Source organism: Botrytis fragariae, assembly GCF_013461495.1.
Source record: "Botrytis fragariae strain BVB16 chromosome Unknown tig00000061, whole genome shotgun sequence".
NCBI lineage: Eukaryota > Fungi > Ascomycota > Leotiomycetes > Helotiales > Sclerotiniaceae > Botrytis > Botrytis fragariae.
This window is the reverse complement of record NW_023500994.1, coordinates 1,206,776-1,227,780: the sequence shown is the minus strand read 5'-3', so window position 1 is coordinate 1,227,780 and position 21,005 is coordinate 1,206,776. Positions and strand designations below refer to the sequence as shown.

The following is a 21,005-nucleotide window of genomic DNA, read 5'->3' as shown; positions in this document are numbered from 1 at the left end:
GCATGTTGAGCAAACAACAATTCAATCGTGACATGACGGTTACTTAGCCAAGTGGCAGCTAATCCACGTGCTATGTTGGTTTCAATCCACAACCTTTGTCGACCACGACCTGATTTTCAATTGCAGGTTGCAATGTAATAGTTGACCTCATCGGAACACTATCAAGTTCTAGCGTTCCATAAGATTTCCAGATATCATAGTTATAGATATACATTGCTTTGTTCGAACTCCACTTCACCTCCAAGAGAAAGCCTCGCAAGCCCCAAATTCGAGTGGATTAAAGTTACTCCAAAGATGGAAGTCTGAAGGCATATTTACTCGATTTCCAACTCGCTAGCATGCCATTTTACAATTTTCAGAGCAGCAATACTGTTGCGTTGAATCCATTGATCGCGTTGAAAATTGTTTCTCGTGTAGGGTTCGAGGCGTGGTGGGGAGAGTATTTTGGTGGAATCACGTGAATATAGACTTGGTAGACCCTCTGTGAGAGTTGTGATGTCCTTTTACAACAATCACTTTGCAATTCTTGTTATCTCAAGCCATTGAAGCTTTCTTATTACTTCAGCAATTAAGGTATGGAAAGTGGCTCGACTACTGTTCTCTTCATCCTTCAGAATATGCGAAGGCACTCAGTCTTTGACGTCCAAAACTCACTTTTAACCACGCCGGCACCTTGCTCAATTTAGCATTCGATCTTCCAAGTGGAATATTAAAATTCAGCCAGCTAATCCAAAAGATGTTTCCGTCACCTAATTTCCATCCTCTAACCTAAGAAGTGCAATCTATCCCGAAATCCTTATAACCTTACTATCCTTCTCATCCTTTCTGTCATATGCAGCAACAGCATTCACAACATTCACAACAGCACACACCACTCACAATTGCAGTACTATTATCATAAGACTTTAGTATGAAACTTTCTCTTATTCGCCAATCAGCGAAAATTGCAAGAACTTACTTTCTTCCTGTATGAGAATGATGATGTCGATTATGACGTCCACCTCCTCTTAAGTTTACTGGAGATTCGGATCCTGGTGATAGAGTCATATCATTGATTAGTTTCTGGGGAAAATAAAGTTAGTGACACCCAGGTATTATGAGATGAGAGATGTAGACGAACTGGTTGTTCGGTGTGGATAGAAGACGGAATCTGTGGCACTGTCATTGATGCAGGTGAGTGAGGACGTGGCGGTTGTTTCGAATCACATTGTGATGTCATGGTGAACGTCAGTATTTTGGAAAGCTATTCAGATATCTTGAGTTGAATGAGGGCGGGGAAGTAATTTGGTGATATAATTACAAAACCGCATTGACTTCAAATTATTTGGTATGATGAAAAATAAGCGTCTAGCAAGGAGAATCCACAGACTGAGCCAAGAGACACATGAGTTGCTTGAGGTCTTGAATGAAAGCGTGGTGGTTGCCAACCATCGATAGCCGCTGGGCTCTTCGGCAGTGCTTCCAACTGTCAGATTACTGGCCAATGATGAGCATTCGATGATTTGAGTGTATTTTTCGCGGGCTTGAGAGGATTGTTCAAATTCTTCGCGCTTGGTTACTATCATGTTGGTGATAGTTCTGTTCAATCTTGCAAATAAAGGTAGACAAATACCTGCCCCAAGCTCTGACTTCCATTGCCGCAGGATTGCGTTGAGAGGTTGGCGACCCAAAAGCTTGTTGTCAGCGCTTACGCGCCCATCAGAGAAAATGAGGGGAAGAGTACTGGAGCAAACTTTTGATCAACTTCCCAGAAGGAAAATACAAGAATCTCGAGTTTAGGTAAGCACCCAATGTTCTTCAATGGTTTGCAATGGTCTGGCCTGTATTTCGGCAGTGAGATGGATAAAATTCCTAAATTTCAATAAGATAATTCAAATGACTTGAAATACTGAGTTAATTTTGAATGTTAAGCAATCGATGAGATAGATAATATCCTATGCATCTAGCATTCGCTCGATATCCTCCATTCTCTCAACCTGGTAGTAATTACACTCACTACATTCATGCCCATGATTGACGGCGCCACTATCAACTTCTTGCTTCGTAGGCTTGACCTGCAAATTATCCTCATCGTACCTTGGATTGTACCCTTTTCCGGCAATTTCCATACCTCTCAAATGACCAATGCGTTCAGCTATTCTCTCCGCTAATCCCCAGACTCTTACCCTATTCCTCACGCTCAGGTTCCCTTTCTGCAAAAGTTTGACTCGATCATAAACTCGCTTCCAAACAAAACTTGGCGGTTTCATAGCGACACAATCTTTAACAAATTGCACATACTCAAAGTCGTCTCTTCCCTCAAGTCCCGCGAGATCTTTTCCATATAGATCGAGGAGCATTTTTCGATATTGTTCCATTTTGCGTTGTTGAATCTGATCGATCTCCCAGAACCATGGAAGCTCCTTCACAAGGAGATGTCTAAACAGCTGCTGGGGGAGTTGACGAAATGCGCGACTTACCAGGCGGAGGTTTGCGATATCCTTAGATTCAAGTTGGTATAAAATTATGTGCCTGAGTTCGATCGGGAGCTTGTTAAAATGATCTGTTGAGTTCACATATAGCTGCGATACATTTCCATTGAATTGTTTCTTGCGCCAAACAGAGCCCTTACTCTTATCACAATGACTTTGATGTTCATATGCCTCTGATAATATGAGAGAAAATCCCGGAATGTCGTGAGGATTGGCCGCAAGATACTAGCAACATATTAATATTTATCATGATACTTTTGGGAATAAAAACGCACTTCCGAGCCAGGAATATGACTCCACCACTGCTGTTTGCACTCTCTTAATATGGATTCCTGTTTGATATTTTGGAAACCACAATTTGAGCATGCAGACCTCTAGAGAAGTAACGAGTCAACATTTTTATAACATTACAGTCGAAGTAACATACATGCCAAAGGGCCATAAATCCTTGGAGGTCAACCCTCCCCAGTCGAATTCTTGAAACACGTTCGAAGATTTTCCAGCATGAATCGTGAACTGGAACGCCACGAGAGAACCCGTCTTCCTCGATAATCTCACAATTCATAGCCATGAACGAATTGACACCGTAACGGTAACGGGGTAAGGCACCCGGCTCCCAATCATCTTGGGTGCTGATTGACTGATTGGTGATAAAGTAATCACTGCATTTTTCATAGTCTGGTGCACCTTCCTCTTCAGAGAGGTTTTCTGGTTTCTTAATGATGTAACGAGATAGCCTCATATCCTACAATGGTAAGTAATGGGAGGCTATTTAATAATAAAAATTGCACTCACCTTCATTTGTGCCACTGATATACGATATCCACTGTAGCCCCCATCGAAAACACAATTTGGACCAGCAATATGCGCATTTGTTCGTCCATTTATAGAAGTTTCCTCACAGCCAGTTTCTTCTGACAAATCAAAGCAGGTTTCCGCTTCTCCAGCATAATACAAACCAGTCGAATAGCCCCAAGCAGCCTCTGGTGGTTCATATTTTGTGCGGCACCTTGCTAGATTGAATGATACAGCACAAATTTGACAAACATTCTCGTGATAACCCATCTTTGACTCCAATAAATCCACTGATGTGAAAGACAAGACATAATATAGAGGATTCAAAGAGGGCGATGTCTCTTTCTTATGTTAATCTTGTGGCTATCTTTTTTGACGTGATTATCATTCAACCAAAAGTTGATTTACATATAGTTGCCAATTCTAGAAATATATTGAATCTCAAACAGATTTTGCAGCTCTCATACCCTATAGATCTTTCGAGTAGGAAGGCAGATATATTACCTGGGAACAACTTGTCTTTTAGTGCTGACTGTTGCCTACATACAGCTACGAGAATCTCTTTCGTCCGCCAAAGCTAAGCACCTGAGCTTGGTATGGAGCATACGATAAAGTGCTGCAATTAACATTATTGGTCTATATAAATAATTGCAATGTGACTAGAAATTACATTAACAGATGAGATGATAGAAAAGAAGCTAGGAAATGTTTTACAAGATGGAAATGAACCAAAGCGATGTCGTGTTGAGAACTCACAAGCTCAAGATCTATCTTTGCGGAGGGGCATGGCCAAGCTAGGCCCAAGCGTCCCCTAGTTCTAAAGCCTCCCTCGGATATCGACCGACCCCTCCGAACATCTAAACATTCAGTCTATAACCATAACGTCTTGAGCAAGGAAACTTATTTGCCTCAATTTTTTACAATTTCCCTCCTAAATACCCTGGGTAGTCCTATAAAACATCGAAAATCATGGCTCTCGAACATGGAAACCCTGCAGATCTCCTTCCTGTCCACTGGAAATCTCAAATCACAGCATGGTTTGCAGAAGATACCCCCTCCTTCGATTACGGCGGATTCGTTGTTGGTGATAGCGAACGAACTGCAACTCTATATGGAAAATCGCGAGGAATATTAGCAGGTGTGCCATTTTTCGATGAGGTATTCGCACAAGCTGGATGTTCTGTGAAATGGCATATGAAGGAAGGAACATTAGTCGATCCTGGCGCATCCGGAAAAGTAGCCGTAGCTACTGTTACTGGGCCAGTACGAAAACTTTTACTAGGAGAGAGAGTTGCACTTAATACATTGAGTCGTTGTTCTGGGATTGCCACAAAATCGAGGGATATGGAGGTTTTGGTTAGGAAGGCGGGGTACAAGGGGATTCTTGCTGGAACAAGGAAGACTACACCAGGCTTTAGGTTGGTGGAGAAATATGGAATGATTGTTGGAGGGGTAGATGGGCATAGACATGATTTGTCTAGCATGACTATGTTAAAGGATAATCACATTTGGGCTAGGGGTAGCATTACTGATGCGGTTAGGGCTGCGAAAGCGGCTGGTGGGTTCGCATTAAAGATTGAAGTAGAGGTTGATAGCGAAGAGGGTGCTGATGAAGCTATTGAAGCTGGTGCTGACATCATTATGTTGGATAATTTTTCGGGAGATGGATTGAAGGTTGCTGCGAAGAGTTTAAGGCAAAGGTGGGCTGGGAAGAGGGAGTTCTTACTGGAGTGTAGTGGAGGGCTTACATCTGAGAATGTGGAAACTTATATCAATAATGGTTGGTTTAATACATTCCCTCTCTCATTGATCATTGCTAATTCATACATTCAGATATAGATATTATCTCCACGAGTTCGATACATCAAGGTGTACCTCATGTCGATTTCTCTTTGAAAATTGATCATTAGTGAATAGCATAAGGAAGAAAATAAATTGAATCACTCTCCAGGATGCATGATATGTTGTCTTCTCATTCACAGCATTCTATTATGACCGGGCAACCAGTCTCATATTGCAGGTACACAAGCAGAAACGTCAACTATTTCGGCTAGAATACTAAGATGGTCAAAATGATAGCACTGAAATTAGCCTGTATGCCTCATCATGATCTGCTCGAAGTCAATGGAAGAAGTAGAACTCCCGGGCCGGCATTTTCACCATCACTACTTCCTCTTCTTTGAGCTTCGCGTCCTCTTATAGGATAGCATAGCACACTTTCCTTGGCTTGAAAGGCATTGATTTCCATTAGATTTAAAGTGATTACGGATCTGGTATTATGATACTCGATATGCACTAAATCAACATTGTCAGCCTGCATCAAGTCCTGGTTTGGATATTGAACACTCACTCATAGATAACTTCCGCCCCCTTTCTCATTCCACTACCCACCCACATTCCACAATTGACCTTTGAACAATATCTCTCATCACCTGTCTCCATCTCGATAAACAACCTAAATTTATAACTATTCGGGTCAACTTGATCAGCTAACGCAGGGTCCGCTAGCTGAGCCAATACTTCAGTCGGACCCGTTCTCCAACCATGCGTTTTGATCGCAATATGTGCTGGAGGATCATCATGAGTTTGAAGTAGATAATTCGTTTCTAGACGGGCTGATCCGTCTGGTATTATCAGTTGGCTATCCTGACCTCCGGGCTGTGAGACATTAGTGTCGAAAAAGGGAGGGGGAAAGGCTGATGTACTAATACGATTCCTGATCCCCACGATCCAGACCACACACCACCTGTGAATGATATCCAATTTCGATGTCCAAATGGTGTTTGGCCAATGGAAATTCGAGGATTTAGGGAAACTGACATACGAAAATCGAGATTTAGATTTGGATGGGGCAGTGGTAAATCTGAATGAGGGTATGAAGATGTGTTGATATTGGTTTCGGTTTGGTCACCTCTGCTAGTCATTAGCATATACGCATTTTTACGACCTTTTCATATATTCGTTTGGGGATTAAAAACAGAGCCCCAAACTCCTAGAAATTCAAGAGAATCAAGCCAAATGGAAGATTTCCTAGGGATTAGATTTATCGGATGTGACTTGGTAGCCAATAATGTAAAGTAAAATATAACAAGTGCTAAACACATTAGTGAGACACTGATAACATACTGAGCAGCAAGGTTCCGATCCGACGCATAGGCCTGATCGTCTGCTGTAGAAGTCCATCTCTGAGTTTTCAAATCTTGTATTCTAGCAGTACGAGTAGAACTGTCTTGCCATGCATCACTCGTTCGAGAATCATTTGGATCACCACTAGCTCCGAGGTTTCCCCATGCATTTTGAGGTCCATGTACAGACCAACCGCTTCGTGGAGTTGAAGAATTCATTTCGGATTGAATTATCAAACGATTAATTTCCTGTTGACGCACTTGTGTCGTATCTGGTATAGGTGGTAGTGGCGGAATACGATCTCGAATATATGTGAAGGAGAAGTATGCTTGGTTGAGGTCCTCGGATTCCATTTGAGGGGTACAAACTGAGGCAGGAGCGTGCTTGTTTGGATTGATTGTGCCTTCCTCGTATGGACAGGGTATATCATATGTAGTTATATAGGTAGCTAGCGTCATAAACCTCGCTAAAAGCCCAAGATTTGATGCTGCACTTTTACAACGTCTGCTTGCAATTTTGTATTTATTCAAATTCAACAATCTCACTTTACTCAGTTCAACATGTCCGAGGCAATGATATGAATGGTTGGTGGGGGCTGACATAAGCAGGCCAAGTGCTTGCGTCCAAATTCTCCGGCTGAAAATCCTTTCGCCCCGCCACAATGCCCATTATAGTTTTCAACAAACGATATCAATCATCAAACAAAGCAAACACAAGCCCGGTTGGCACAATTGGTTAGCGCGTGGGCCTTTTACGATAGATTCTATCATATGAAAGCCCAAGGTTGAGAGTTCGAGCCTCTCATCGGGCGTTTGACATTAATTTTTGCCAATTTTTTCCATTTTCCCCCCTTCATTTTCAGTTCCACGTGACACCTATCAACTCTTCTTTCTTGCGGCTGTACTCTATGCGAAGTACGTTCGTTCGGTTATGGGTACGAAGGTACTTCCCCATAAATTTCCTTTGTTCCTCGGAAATTTCTTGAAGAATATCCCGCTAATCATCAAATTTTTTTAGCCTCTTTTGCTAAGCTTCCTCTCCGACCGTGAACGCTTTGAGTATCTAGAAAGCGCTTCTCACAATAACAAAAATAACAAAGCCTGCCCGGCTAGCTCAATCGGTAGAGCGTGTGACTCTTATGGTTTCAATATCTATGAGTTCTTCTGAAATCACAAGGTTGGGGGTTCGACCCCCCCGTTGGGCTCAATTCCCTTCAATAGAAATTTTTTTGTCTGTATTTTTGTGCTACACTTTTGTCCCCAATAGACCAAAACCTCTGTCCGAGGAGGGGGGAAGCCGGAGTTGCTGCTCACAATGATGTGAACAAAATTAATTTTGATCTCGTCTGCCTGAGAGGTTATAGACAGCAGAGTGAGTAGCTCTTCCTCCTAGCTTAAAAGACCCACGCTCAACCAATTGTACAAACCGGGCTTGTGTTTGCTTTGTTTGATATCCGGCGGCCCTAGCGGGCCGCCCCGCTTTTTTCAAAAATTTAACTATCTAGAAGTACAAAAATGCGTGCGAAGCTTTGAATCGATATCGATGCAAAAAAATTGCAAAAAGATGATTCTCTCAGGCGTGAGTCGAACACGCGACATCCAGATTACAATGTACAATTACAGTCTGACGTCATAAACCAACTAGACGACCGAGAGTGTTTTCAAGTAGACTTGAATGGTCACATTTTGTTGTGTTTGTTGAGTGAGATACGAAGTTTAGAATATATAACCTGTTTTTTGATTATCGTGGGGCTTTGAGGCGGGGTTTCCACAAAAATCATGCTCCCCGCTCCACGTTAGCTTGATTTCTCGAAAGGTAGCTTTGATTATCCGTCTAGATCAGGGTAGCTGAAGGGCATTGTACTTACCCGAATGCAAAAGGAGCGGCGAAAAGCACGACAGCAGAGGAAACAAGCTAAATGGGAAGTTAGCGTTGCTCAGTGTATCCTGTCCATTGTTCAAGTAGGTCGGGGTTGTCGAAGGGCGTTATCCTGACCAGACGACCCCAGAGCGGCCCAAAGTCTAACGACTGCTTGAGACCCCTAGATGGGAGGCTAGCTTTGAGATCTAAGTGCGCGGTCTATTGTTTGATCCAACTAGGGCCACTGGGAGCTATTGTACTAACCAGACAGAACGGAGGCAGCAGCGGCAGTCTAAACTACCTATATCAGTGGTCAGCTTTTATCTTTCTACGCATGTTGATTGTTCGAACGGATTGAGGTAGTCTGGGGGTATTAAACTGACCCAAAGAAAATAGAGCGGAGCAGGGCGGCGCCGGAGATCAAAAATCTCTAGATTGGAGGTTAGCGCTGCTCTGTACATCTGGTCTATTGTCCAAATCTATTAGGGAAGTTGAGGCCTAGCGTACTTACTCAAAGAACGCAGAGCATCGGAGAAGACGACGAAAGCTTAAACGCGCTATATTGAGAATTCGTTTTGAGAGCTGTATACCTATTGATTTTTCAGGTAGAGGTGGTAGTTTGATACGTACTTGGCGAGGGATGGAGCGGCTCATATACTGTTTCGTATACTCTCCGCTGGGGTCATCTTTGTCGTCGCCGTCGCCGTCCCGAAGACGTTCCTTAACAGTTATACTTGTTAGTACAATTGTTCCATAGTATACTGAACATTCGCACATACCCGGCTCGTCGTCAGGGCCGGCTCCCACATCTTCCTCTTTCTCGTCTTCGTCTCCTCCTTCCTCCGCTACCTTCTTCCCCTTTCCCCTTCCCTTTTCCTTCCATCCCCCAAATCCCGGGCCCATCTTCATGCCGATGGCGGCACCCACAGCATGAGCATTCGGCTCACTATACAAGTAACGGCATTAGTTTGCAAATCAAAGCCAGCCAATCGAAGCGTGTACCCGATTTACTCCTTCATGACCTCATTGGCCGCGGTGATCTCCAATATCTCTCTCTGCTCCGGACTTGCATCCTGCCAGTCTCGAGTGGTCTGAACCTTTATCCTGGCGCGGTGACGACGTTGGGTGAGCTTGTTTACAGACTTTTCGAGCCCGTGGGGCACTCCTCGAGCCTCGCGGTCGCGAGCACGCTTGGAGAGGCCATTGGAAGGAGTGGTGGTGACGGCGACGGTGGAGATGATGTTGCTGTTGTTGGCAGCGGCGGCAGCGGCAGCGGCAGCGGCAGCGGCAAGGCAAGCAGAGACCTTTTTGTCCTTGGCAGGGGCTTTCACAGCCTTCTTTGGTGGCATGATGGCTTTGATGGTGATGGTGTCTTTCTTCGATTATAGGAGACTCGTTTGATGGTATTGATTGCAGAAAATATTTCTGCTGTTGATCCGCTTGACAGAGAAAGGAAGAGAAGAGAAGGCACAAAGTTAGACGAGATATTACTTACCTACATTTGGGCCAACAAGGCTGCATTCCCGTCTATCTACAAAGCGGCCATTGCTGGTGGTAGGAAGATACTTGACTGTGAAGATTCCAGATCAAGAAGTTAATACTTAAGAATGAAAATTCTGAATTACTGAAAATGAATTCCTATCTATTGTGCAATGATCAAGGCCGAATAAGCAACCTTTGATAATAATACATCTAGCATCAGTTCATTGTTTAATTGCCTGCCCCATTCTATGCTGGTGGGCAGCGGACGATTGAGACTGAGCATACGGTAGCTCTTGTTCTCGATATCATTCATATACCTGTCGCACCTCACGAACAAACGTACCACATAGCAAAAACAAATGGTTTGACTTCATCTAAGATCACATATGTTTACATATCCTGGCCATCAAATTTTTTAGGTAAGCGGGATCATTCGAAATTATTGAGGTGGAGGAGTTGCGTTCTCAGAGTAAAAAGATAGTCCGAAGTTCAAACATCGACAGCAGGCTGCTGCTATGTAGCACATCTGTGTCGTTTATACGCTGGGTCTCTTCGCAGATAATGCTCGTCGTCTTATGGTTGGAGGGTCGACGACTGTGACGAAAGCTGCGGCGCTCTAGTATTTCATTCGAACGGGATTGAAGGGCCAGAAGCGCGTCACAGTGGGTATGCGTAATAAGAAGAGAGCCGATCTTTTCCCTACTACTAGAATACTCTCGGGGTTATTGAGGTCGAAAATGAATGGAAGACGACTGCAAAGACGAAACAAAGAGGCGGGAGCGAAATCCGAGGGAAGAGGCAACAGACTGTCCGGTTTTACAGCGATATTAAAGGCACAGTTAGTGGGCGATAAAGATTCTAGAAGAGTATATCAAGGTTTACGATGCCGAACGACTCATGAAAACAAGAGGTTGAGTTGTACTGGAAATATTTTATGGATAAAGGGTTAAATGATGGTCTTGTGGCAGCATTGTTGGGGGAGGGTGCAGTTGTGATTAGCCAGCTGTGAAATAGAATAATGAAGAAGACTGGAGCACAAGATGGTATTGTTCAGTATTTTGATGAGCACGGAAGCAAGAAAGTGTGATAATGCATTACGAACATACATCCATTGAAAGTTTGTGTTATGGATATGAACGCTTTATTGATAGGAGCTGAGTTGATGGGCGTCAAAGGCGCCATCAGAGAAAGTGCATCTTTTTCTGCATTGTATCAGTCAATGTAAGTATGAGATTGAGGCTTTAGACATTTACCTGCTCTTACGTTCATCATTAACATAGTGTATACAGTCTCCGAAGATATCATAGTATACATAGCCTAATTTCTTGCGCCGGATACAAGTAATACTACACTTCCCAATTGTCTCCTAATATCTTCCCTCTCAACATCATGTGTATCTTCAACAGCTCCCCACATCCCGGTCTGCCAATCTACCTCTAAGCTAGCAGCTTTGGCTGCCTCCTCTACACCAAATTTCTTCTCGGCAGCTTCATCTCGTAAATGTGCTAACTCAGCACTCCATTCAACCACTAATCGTGCAGCTCCGAGTAAACTCTTTCCAGCCAACACACCTCTCTCCAATCCTGCAAGCTCGAAGGGAGGTAATCCAGATACCCATCCTCTTATTATATCCTTGGTCATTTGAGGTTGACTCTTAGGTACAATACTGTCCGTATCTAAAACTGGAATAAGTTCTACCCCAGGCCATACCTTCTCGGACAAGAATTGGATAATAGGCTCCGCAGATTTTCTCTGAATGCTTCGCAGACTTTCTACTCTGTCAACATGTGTTTCATATCCTGGTGGATCTTCAGGTGCTTCAGGTGCCCAACATAAGAGTGAATCAGTATCGAGATATCGCATTACGGTTGTAACAATATGAGTCCTGATTAAATCTCCCCCCTCGTTTTCTTCATCTATGATATCGAGAGCGCGGTTCACGAGTGAAGTCATCGGTATAAGGTGAGTCTTCAAAGCTTGTTGTGCAGACACAAGGAGATCCCATTCAAGGGCGATAGCAGATGCCAAATGTGGTTTATGATGTGGTACTGTGAGGATATCTTTGGAAGGTCTTCGAAGAGCTCGTTTGTCAAGGAATATCTGTAAGCCCTCTGCGTTCTCAACACTGATTAGCGGATTTGTTATTTAAATTGAAATAGGGAATTGACAAATGTTACCTTCCGTATCCTGTACATGAACATCCTTCCAGAACCTCTTGAGTTTCGCAGTTCCACCACCTTTTCCATTAGCTACAGCTCTCATATCTTGACCCTTCTTAAGTAGCTCTGCTTGCTTCCTCTTCCTTGCGACCCGAATATCGACATGCTCGGCACTGGGAGTTGGCGCGGCTGGTGGCGGGCCAGATGCTGTGAATGCCGCAGGTGCAACTGTTGCGGGCGAAGGTTGTGTTGTGTGAATGCATCGTTGGCTCAATGGAGCTAAGCTTTGGCCACGAGAGATTCGTAGGCCTTTCAAGCCATTCACTACCGGTAGTTGACTAATGCGCTTCATTTTTACAGGGTGCTCACAGAGAGTGAGGATTGCTTAGAAAATAAGTCGACATTGAGGTTGATGCGGTTATGCGGCCGCTTGCTACATTTTTGCCGCGTCACGTGATCATATTCTATATCATCAATATCTTCCTTTCTTGACATCTCTGCATCAGAGATCAACCATTACCTCAATCGAGATTTTTACGATACACAGCACTTTGGAGTATCATAGCTGGAATAAGCTGTCTAAATACCAAGTCTAAAAGCGTACAGGTCGAGATTACACCGATTATTGCGAGTTTCTCAATTTTTTCCTCATACAAATTGAGTCGTGGCTGTCATTCACCCTTTCCTTAGACTTGAGTAATTCGAGTCCATCCATGGGGGGGCTCTCTCTAACTTTCATGAATTTATCGCTGTAAGTTCGATCGAACTTGCTTGATATGTTGTCGATTTCAGATACTTTTTGTCAGATGTAAGCAGGTGCCGTCTCAGGAACATGGCTTCATGCTTGCACCAATTTCCCGTCATTGATTTTGATGCTCTCAATCTCACGATGGCTTACGCCCTGAATTTTGTTGCGAATCTACATATATAATAATGGTGATTGTGAGCTATCAGAGTCTAAGTCCGACTATGATGCGGAAGAGGACTTAAACTCTCGACTATTGAACCTTAAAGTTCATTTTCTCGTGTCTTTCGGTATGGAAGGCTTTTGTTGCAAGTCTGTTCCAGAATACAAGGGGTATCCCCATGCTCCTCCTCTACTACTGATCAAATCTAACTTGTTGCTAGTTATTGCTAATGATCCCGAGCCTTATGCTACCTGAAGATTGAGAAATTATTATTACAGAACCTCTTGAACCAAATCCACAAATAAAATGTGTTCTAGCTATATTTCACGAAATCCATGGTGACTACCTCCCTGCATCTCCAAACTGAAACAGAAATGTCAGATATACTTTGAGGTTCGGTCATATTGGAACTACACTTTCCGTTAGGTGGACCGGATACTTTGAAGAAACCCCACCGTAGCATAAGTTATCAAATTCTGTCGATTACTCCAATACAACTTTTGACCCGCTGATCTTCCGATATCTAGATATTTGGAGCCGACAGAGCAGTGACAATGACTTCATTGTTTTGATGATGTATGCCATTCCACGGCATTTCACAATTTCTTATTCTAGTTAGCAGCTACTCCGAATCAATCCAATAGACATGGAGAGACTTTTCCACTGCCGTTTAACTGTAGCCTTGACCCGTAACTCCTATAATTCATGATTATGATGCTTCCAAATTCCTCCCATTAAGAACAATATTTGTTCAATTGGCGATCCAAAGCACTTTCATCCGCCTCTCCTTGAAAACTAGTTTGGTAGCCGTCATCGTTCCTTCCAACTGAAATGGCCAAAGTCTTGCATCGATCCCTTTCCTTTAATTCTACCTTATATACCAGTTAATATTACATCCAGCCAGCAGTCAAAGTCTTATATACACAACACACCTACTCAACAGACAATACAACGATTATTCACAGCAAATTCGCAAACATCATTATGAGATATTAAAATTACTTGACAGAAATACACTGCATCATTTTGTATACTAGTATCAAACTTAAAAAGGTATTCTCAACCATTTACCCTGAATATGTGCTGGGCTCACAACACAAATAAAGGGTAAATATTGAGTCAATTATACTAGCAAGAATGCCTAGTCTCTTTGAAAGGGTCGGTCGTGGAAATGGTGTGTTACAAGGGACTGCAGCTCAGAATTTCTCTTCTAACACACTATTTAGACTATACTGTCCACAATGTCATCGCTTCCGACCCACTCGATTTAGACAAACCCCAGGAGGTCAAAGGCGTCCGGATGGGAATCGTAGAGTTTAGGGCCAGCACTGATATTCAACGACGGCAAGGCTGGATGAGAGCTGCAGAATTCGATCACCCCCCATTCCTCCAAAGATTACCAGGCTGGAATACTCGAAATTACAATAAGCTCGGATTTGAGGCTATACATGTAAACAGTCCGGACTACTCCCCTGGAAATAGAAGCTTGATACCGACATATGTTATTCTTCCTCATGATGCAGTGATACCTTCACGCGCAGAATTTTTCAAGATGACGGAAGTTGTGGTTAGGTTTATACCACCTACCAAAGTTCCGGGACGTTGTTCAGAATTAGCAAGCTTGACAGGAAGATGGTCCCAGGCTGATGGAATCCTTATTTTTCGGCACGACCTGGGTCCGTGGATGTATACTCATGGGTATGATGTGCGACATTATAAGGATGGGGAACCTGCGATTGAAGGTCTCTATTTTTGGGATTCTGCATCAACTTTCGGGAAAGTTACCCGCAGGTTTTGAAACTCTGGCTCTGTTGTATATCCACCTTCCGCGTCATATATTAGCCAGCGTCGATTAGAGGTGGGTTCTCAAGCTTGAGATGATAGCAAGATATACATTACAATGATTGCTTCTGCAATCCAAGCGTTTAACACTAGTTTGGATTTAAAAGAGTATATATAATTCATCAGAATTTGTACTCAATCTGCGGACGTGAAAATCTCGGAATGTCTATTGTAACCAGGTATCGAACGATCTAACATCTGATGATCCAGTAAGTGTAGACACAATACTTATTCCGATGCCCTCAACGCCCAGTCTTCTGTCCAGCGTGTTTCATAATTCTGACTTCCAGCCCGACAAGAAAACGATCTTGATTTTGAACAATTCTAGAATGGCAGGTCGGTCATACACTGATAGTTATCTCATTTTGAAGATTCAGATACCTCTCAATATTCACATCTCTGAACTGTCAAACTATGCTCGAATATTCATCATTTTGCGTTTACCATATGCTACCTATCTGCGCTTGGATTTCTGTGAACCTACATGCCTTTACTACTTGCCGTCATACCTGGCTCCTCTAGACTGAATAAGAGGATGAGCATTTATAATCAAACTCCCCAGCACTCTTATCTACAACGGATCCTATTTAAAAATATGACTTGTTATCAGGAATTGTGCTCAGTTCCCTCCATATACACCATATTCATCATATTGCAAACGTTTTTGAATTAGTTATGTTGAAACTGGACTCGGGACATAACAATCGAGGTCATACATTTTAGCATGGAGATTATAGAGTGGTAGGTTATATAGTAAGTCTATTGTAAAAGTAGAGACAATGGAACTTCCAGATCAAGGGTCAGGGTTGAAATCGATTTACAATATGAAATTGCAGTATGTTACTACTCTTTGCATTTTAGCATGAAAGCGCACTGATTTTCAGGAGTAAACCTCGTAGGTTGGAGAGACGAAGCCTATGATCACTATGACAGTTAAATGAATACTTGATGTTAGACTTCCAGCTCTACTTTGCTGCTACTATGCAATTGCTTAAGCCGAAGTATGGAGTTCTTGAATAGACGTGTTGAAAATCAGGCTCTTTATGAAGCTGCCGAAGGGCGCAACATCTGGACTTGTTTGGTAAGTGCATATCAATCTCCCAGATCTGTCCAGTCAATGGAAAGCCAACATTATACTCTAGGTCGACTTCCGAGAGCTGCTGCAGGCTCAAATAAATAAAACTCTCCGCTCTTGCATCATATTCACACGTGCCAAGACTTCTTGACTTGATTTGAGTGATATGTATTATGAATAACTAATTGACTGGCTGATAGCCCGCTAACTACTAGGTATTTATGTACGTGTTCTCTTGTGTATCTTTGCATCTCATGGTAAACCGCCCAGCTCATCGCCAAAAGTTTGGCCCGCCAGAAGCAAAAGCTATGAAAGAAGATTTATACTTTACATTCAGATATCCTACACCCTTCCCTATCTCTTCATCTAAACATGATCACTCCTCTTCTTTTACATCATTAAAAATATCTTCAACACCTGTCCATGCCTCTCCAGTAGAAACCTTCTCTCGCTCCTTCCAATATTTATCGTTAAAAGCCCAGTATTCCTCTCCAGTGATTGGACATTTCGATTTCTCGAACCATTGAGGAGCGAAAGCTTCACCAAGCTGTTCACGTTCACGTCGTCTAGCACGTTGCTTCTCTTCAAGGCGATTTTTCTCAGTAGCAGCTAAATCGTACTCTCCATCCTCCATGGCACGCTGATCAGGTCTCAATCGAGAATCCGTTGGTGGCAACCAAGGGCGAAGGTTGTCGTTGATGTCATTGAATGTGAGAACGAAAGGAGTCAGGTTGAATGGGATGCCAGCTGGGCGTGGATTAGCTTCCCAGACCAAAAATGCTTGGCTTGGGTCATTGACACTGCCTCTGCGGTGAGAAGAACCGGATTTGGGTTCTTCGACAGTTGCCTCATAACCAGGCGTGAAACGAGCATAAATTTTACTGTTCCATCGACCACCAAGACTGAAACGGGTTTGTCCGTTTGCATCGTTGACTCTACCAGCGATATGATAAGCACTAGAAGCTTTCCAACCTCGAGCCTTAAATTCGACATTGCAAATTTCACCCGTTGTCCAATTCTTGATTTCCATTGGCCCATAATTGTCGACCACAGGGTTACCGGTGATGATTCCAACGACGGAAGATGTGACCTTTTTCCAGGTATACAACTCTTCTGGTCCTCCAGATGTAGGACGAAGTTTGAGAAACCAAGTACCGAGAGGGTTGATATCGAAAGACTTTCCATAAAACTTAGACTTGACAGCTGATTCTCCATAATAGGTCCATTTAGGGGACTCAGCCCAAGCAGCACCAACTGGTGGATGATGACTGACTTGCTCGATGAAGAAGCGATAATTCTTATCAGGACGAACATATTCGAAAGTTTCGCCAAGAAGGGGATTGAAAGGTTTTGCAACTCTGTCAATGGTTGATGCATACTCACTTGAGGCGAAAGCTGCAACATATACCATGCGCTCGATTGAGTCTGCTCGATCTGCTGCAATATCTAAAAGATCTGCATACTCCATATCTTCACCACATCGATACAGTAACGATGTCGGTTCATTGAAAGACACAGGAAGTGTCATTTTAGTCATGTCCTTGCCAATCATAGATTTAAGAATACCCTTGAAAAGTATTAGTGATGTTGGAATGAAATGAGCTCAAATACATACCCATAGAGAAATCTTTGGACGATCATCAGCATCCATCTTTAGACGAGTTCTTACACCATTTTCGTATCCCTTGAAAGCAGAACTGATGTCTAGCCCCTCAGCTTTTACAAGTTCACCCTCCTCTGCCTCTTCAGTCACACCTACGGCAGGGCTCGAAAGCGGTAGAGCTTTGACTACTTCGACTTGACCGGCATCAACGGCGTCGAAGAATTCGTCATCTTCGTCTGAGTCTGAATCAGACATATCAGGGATACCTTCAACCATCGATTTCTGTCGTAATGAGCTTTTGCTAGTCGATACATGTCTTAGAGGAGCGGTCCCGTCGTCATTGAGAGAAACCTCATCAAGAGCCTCATCTATCTCAGCTCTTGCTGCTAGTTCACCTCTGCTAGCTGGACGAGATGCTGATCGAGTGACTTCACGAAGTGCTCGTTTTGTCATCTTTCTCTTCTCCTCCGATTCGCCCATACGAGCCATTAATTCATCCTGTTCACGAGCTACCTGAGCCATACTTTCTTCCCACATCCTTCGCATATGCTCTTCCCGATCAAGACGTTGTTGCCAATATGCATCTCTATCTTTGGAAATTTTCAAAAGATCGCCAACAAGACCTTTGAGATTACGAATGGCCGAATCATATGTCGCGGTTGCTTGGTTCGCAACTGGGTCAGAGATGACGAGATTTGGATTTCTGGATTGCTCTACTTGTAAAGCTGCATTGACTTGTCCCATGAGTTCGAGTTGTAGTCGAGCAGATTGAGCCGTGATTTCAAAAGCATCCTTACTTGCTGGCATCTCGTGTTCACTAGAGCCATCTCCATATTCATCGTCATCATCTCCATCAACAGGTCCAGTTCCAATGTGACTTGGTATTCTACTTCCGTCGCCGATGAAGCTTGGGTTGTATGATCCATAATTAGTTTCTTCTTCATCGCCAACACTACCAGCAATGCTAGTAAATGCGACTCGTGGGCTTGTGATTCTGCTAAGGCTAGTCTGTGGTAGAAGCCTGCTACCTTGAATGCTCTCACGGCGTGATTCCGTATAGACAAGAGATGGTTCGTTGAGACCGTTGCTGTCAAAGGTTTCCTTGGATCCACTACCAGATTGCTCTTTCGCTTGCTGTAACAGTTCTAATCTCTTGGCCTCTTGTTTTTCCTCTTCCTTAGCCTGATCCTTAGTCCATTGGATAGAATTATTCAGCGCCCAAAACCACCTTTTAGCTTCAACTTCATGGTTCGCTTTAAGGTGGTATTTGACGGATGATTTTCCAATGATTTCGAACTTGGTCTTCTCTGTAGGATCCATGTTAAGTTTTGCGATACGCATATTAATCGCACCTCGACAAGCAGATCCGGCATCGTCCTGGTGCTTGGAATAACTTAGGATGCCATCTTCTAAGGTAAACCAACGTAATTGATAACCTTTGCGATAATTTGTCCACTTTTTAAGATAGCCCTGCATCTCTCGACCCTCCTTTCCAGCTAGTGCATCTGACGGGTTGGCATTGACTGCTCCTTGTTGAGATACATTCCCGAGAACAGCTTTCTCCTGAATTCCTCGTTGAGCGGCAACTGCAGCAGGAGACTTCTTTAACATAGCTTTGGTTGCATCATCTTTTGTGTAATCTTGCGGTAATTTTCCTTTTCGGTCGCGACGGAACGGATCAGCACCATGTAACAGCAACACTTGTATGAGTTCAATGTTCTTTTTTCTGGAAGCTTCATGTAGTAAAGTGCCACCAGCTTGTACCGTGATTGGGTCAGAAGTGAATTCTCCACCATTGATATCCAAGACTGTTTTGACTCGAGGTTCCTCCAAAATTTCGCCCAATGTCTTATAGTCTCCGTGCGCAACCAGTTCATGTATTTGCTTTATTTTACCATCCACAAACATTGAACGAGAGAGCTGTAGTTGCTGGAAAATATCGGGTGTTCGAGCAAGGTCGAGAGGTAAACGACCCGCATAATTTGGTAAAGAATCGTTGATACCGGGCTGCCCAAGAAGCAAGCGTACAATAGGGCCACGACCTAAGCTTGCAGCAAGGTGAAGAGCCGTGTTCCCATCACGATCCTTCGCATTGACATCGATTGTTCCCGCTCCATCAGATAACACATACTCGATTACTTGTTGTTCAGCACATTGAATAGCTAAGTGCAGGATGGTGGTATCTTCCAAATTGGTTGAAACGGTTGCGAAGCTAGAGATGCTCATTCGACTACCGTCAGACTCACGGATTGCCTTTGATATCGCTGCTGTATCCCCGTTCTTTAATGCCTCAAATATCTTGAACTTTCGAACAGTCTGCTCGATGGACATCGTCTTGTCGGGTGACAAAGTAGCCGTGGTCCGCGGATGAACACTAGAAGCTGATCTCATGAGTCCTGTCGCACTGGTCGACTTCTTCGAAGAATGTCCGAGAGTGGGCTGAAATGGTGCAGCTGGAAGCGTGGGTGAGTGTGCCGTGGTCGCGGGAGACATCGGGGCTTGATATTCTACATTCTCGTCATCCTTTCCCTCTCTCCTGCTGCGCAGAAGAGATAGAGCAGATGATTTACTCCGTTTGTGACTAATAATACAAGTATTAGCAGGTTGCCACTGTTCACAATAACGCTCGAAATGATTCAAGACCTAGAAAGAGGGGGTAGCGCTTCCCGCGGCATAATCAGATTTAATAATTCTTACTTACGTTGACTCGACGGGGTCCGTCATTGTCGACGTTTTCCTTTTATCCCCAGCTCAAATTTCCGCTGCGTCAGTCACAGTGTCGAGTTGTGTGCCAACGAGCAAGTCCTTCGGGGGTAAATGCCAACTTTCTGGCTAAGCTCGTATGCCCGACAGTACCTTCCCGCCCAAGTTTGAAGAACTTTGATTGGAAAGAGATGGAACTTAGATTGGTGAGAGAGCGAAAAGTTGAAAATTTGAGATTGAAATCTCGAGTCCTCAAGATAAGGTACAAGTATTTCTTAAAATCTCTCGAGGAAGCAATTATCAATTAGATTATGTAGTTGTTCTGGCCAAAACATTAGAGTTAACATGGATCAACAATGATGTAGCGAATGTGGAGAAATATATCACGTGTGTATGGTCGGGGCTCGGGAAAACAATTTAGCGAGAAGAGCTTATTTTCATGTGAATGTTCATTTCTAGCATGAACCCTTCATGAACATGAACCCATTAGTTGGAGGATCTATTTAGAGGAGAAGATTTAAAAATCCTAACCCCTCAGAAAGGTCAAGCTAAGTTTCATAGAATTCTTGAGTTTGCTGTTGTATGCATGTTCTCAAATAGGGGTAAACTTCATTGAGCGCTCTTGCTTCAACAGCTCATTTGCCTCACTGAAAAGTTCAAGAACGTCAAAACACTGATAATCATACTTGTATTTTAGGAAAAGTACAAAGATATAGTTTTCAAAATGATAGCTTGACCTTTGTTGTATGTAGTTTGTTGTTTGGTCTGAAGTTTGTAAGACACACTGTAACTCTTGGGCTCTCTTGTCGACATTATTGGCATCTGTTTGACATCTACCAATGAGTTAGTTGATGATGGACTAATGTATCTCTATACTTTGATTAAACTGTCTCAACATTAGCAATGTGATTGGGAATCTAGTCAAGAGCCTTTCAACTGTATACATTATCACCAAGAGTAAGATGAGACGTCACTGGGTAG

The 21,005-nt window shown here is 43.3% G+C and overlaps 9 protein-coding genes across 9 annotated transcripts; 3 read left to right on the top strand and 6 right to left on the bottom strand.

The window, feature by feature from the left end:
• Positions 1 to 954: 954 nt before the first annotated feature.
• Positions 955 to 1,219, bottom strand: Bfra_008486 (uncharacterized protein; the record flags this gene model as incomplete). Its single annotated transcript, XM_037338847.1, has 2 exons — positions 955 to 1,062; positions 1,121 to 1,219. The coding sequence occupies 2 exons, from the start codon at positions 1,217 to 1,219 to the stop codon at positions 955 to 957; spliced, it is 207 nt and encodes a 68-aa protein (XP_037192153.1).
• Positions 1,220 to 1,934: 715 nt separating this feature from the next.
• Positions 1,935 to 3,536, bottom strand: Bfra_008485 (uncharacterized protein; the record flags this gene model as incomplete). Its single annotated transcript, XM_037338846.1, has 4 exons — positions 1,935 to 2,696; positions 2,747 to 2,845; positions 2,899 to 3,216; positions 3,267 to 3,536. The coding sequence occupies 4 exons, from the start codon at positions 3,534 to 3,536 to the stop codon at positions 1,935 to 1,937; spliced, it is 1,449 nt and encodes a 482-aa protein (XP_037192152.1).
• A 699-nt stretch (positions 3,537 to 4,235) lies between these two features.
• Bfra_008484 (putative nicotinate-nucleotide pyrophosphorylase protein) lies at positions 4,236 to 5,176 on the top strand (the record flags this gene model as incomplete). The annotated part of the gene is made up of 2 exons (XM_037338845.1): positions 4,236 to 5,046; positions 5,100 to 5,176. The coding sequence occupies 2 exons, from the start codon at positions 4,236 to 4,238 to the stop codon at positions 5,174 to 5,176; spliced, it is 888 nt and encodes a 295-aa protein (XP_037192151.1).
• A 194-nt stretch (positions 5,177 to 5,370) lies between these two features.
• Positions 5,371 to 7,061, bottom strand: Bfra_008483 (uncharacterized protein; the record flags this gene model as incomplete). The annotated part of the gene is made up of 5 exons (XM_037338844.1): positions 5,371 to 5,443; positions 5,617 to 5,924; positions 5,978 to 6,182; positions 6,393 to 6,799; positions 6,993 to 7,061. 5 exons carry the CDS (start codon positions 7,059 to 7,061, stop codon positions 5,371 to 5,373), a joined length of 1,062 nt encoding a protein of 353 aa, XP_037192150.1.
• Positions 7,062 to 8,759: 1,698 nt separating this feature from the next.
• Bfra_008482 (uncharacterized protein) lies at positions 8,760 to 9,601 on the bottom strand (the record flags this gene model as incomplete). Its single annotated transcript, XM_037338843.1, has 2 exons — positions 8,760 to 9,198; positions 9,264 to 9,601. The coding sequence occupies 2 exons, from the start codon at positions 9,599 to 9,601 to the stop codon at positions 8,760 to 8,762; spliced, it is 777 nt and encodes a 258-aa protein (XP_037192149.1).
• Positions 9,602 to 11,051: 1,450 nt separating this feature from the next.
• Bfra_008481 (putative f1-atp synthase assembly protein) lies at positions 11,052 to 12,245 on the bottom strand (the record flags this gene model as incomplete). Its single annotated transcript, XM_037338842.1, has 2 exons — positions 11,052 to 11,845; positions 11,912 to 12,245. 2 exons carry the CDS (start codon positions 12,243 to 12,245, stop codon positions 11,052 to 11,054), a joined length of 1,128 nt encoding a protein of 375 aa, XP_037192148.1.
• A 480-nt stretch (positions 12,246 to 12,725) lies between these two features.
• On the top strand, positions 12,726 to 13,056 carry Bfra_008480 (uncharacterized protein; the record flags this gene model as incomplete). Its single annotated transcript, XM_037338841.1, has 2 exons — positions 12,726 to 12,803; positions 12,856 to 13,056. 2 exons carry the CDS (start codon positions 12,726 to 12,728, stop codon positions 13,054 to 13,056), a joined length of 279 nt encoding a protein of 92 aa, XP_037192147.1.
• An 882-nt stretch (positions 13,057 to 13,938) lies between these two features.
• On the top strand, positions 13,939 to 14,599 carry Bfra_008479 (uncharacterized protein; the record flags this gene model as incomplete). Its single annotated transcript, XM_037338840.1, has 2 exons — positions 13,939 to 13,975; positions 14,028 to 14,599. The coding sequence occupies 2 exons, from the start codon at positions 13,939 to 13,941 to the stop codon at positions 14,597 to 14,599; spliced, it is 609 nt and encodes a 202-aa protein (XP_037192146.1).
• A 1,495-nt stretch (positions 14,600 to 16,094) lies between these two features.
• Bfra_008478 (putative oxysterol-binding protein) lies at positions 16,095 to 20,045 on the bottom strand (the record flags this gene model as incomplete). Its single annotated transcript, XM_037338839.1, has 3 exons — positions 16,095 to 17,285; positions 17,334 to 19,902; positions 20,023 to 20,045. The coding sequence occupies 3 exons, from the start codon at positions 20,043 to 20,045 to the stop codon at positions 16,095 to 16,097; spliced, it is 3,783 nt and encodes a 1,260-aa protein (XP_037192145.1).
• Between the last annotated feature and the right edge of the window lie 960 nt (positions 20,046 to 21,005).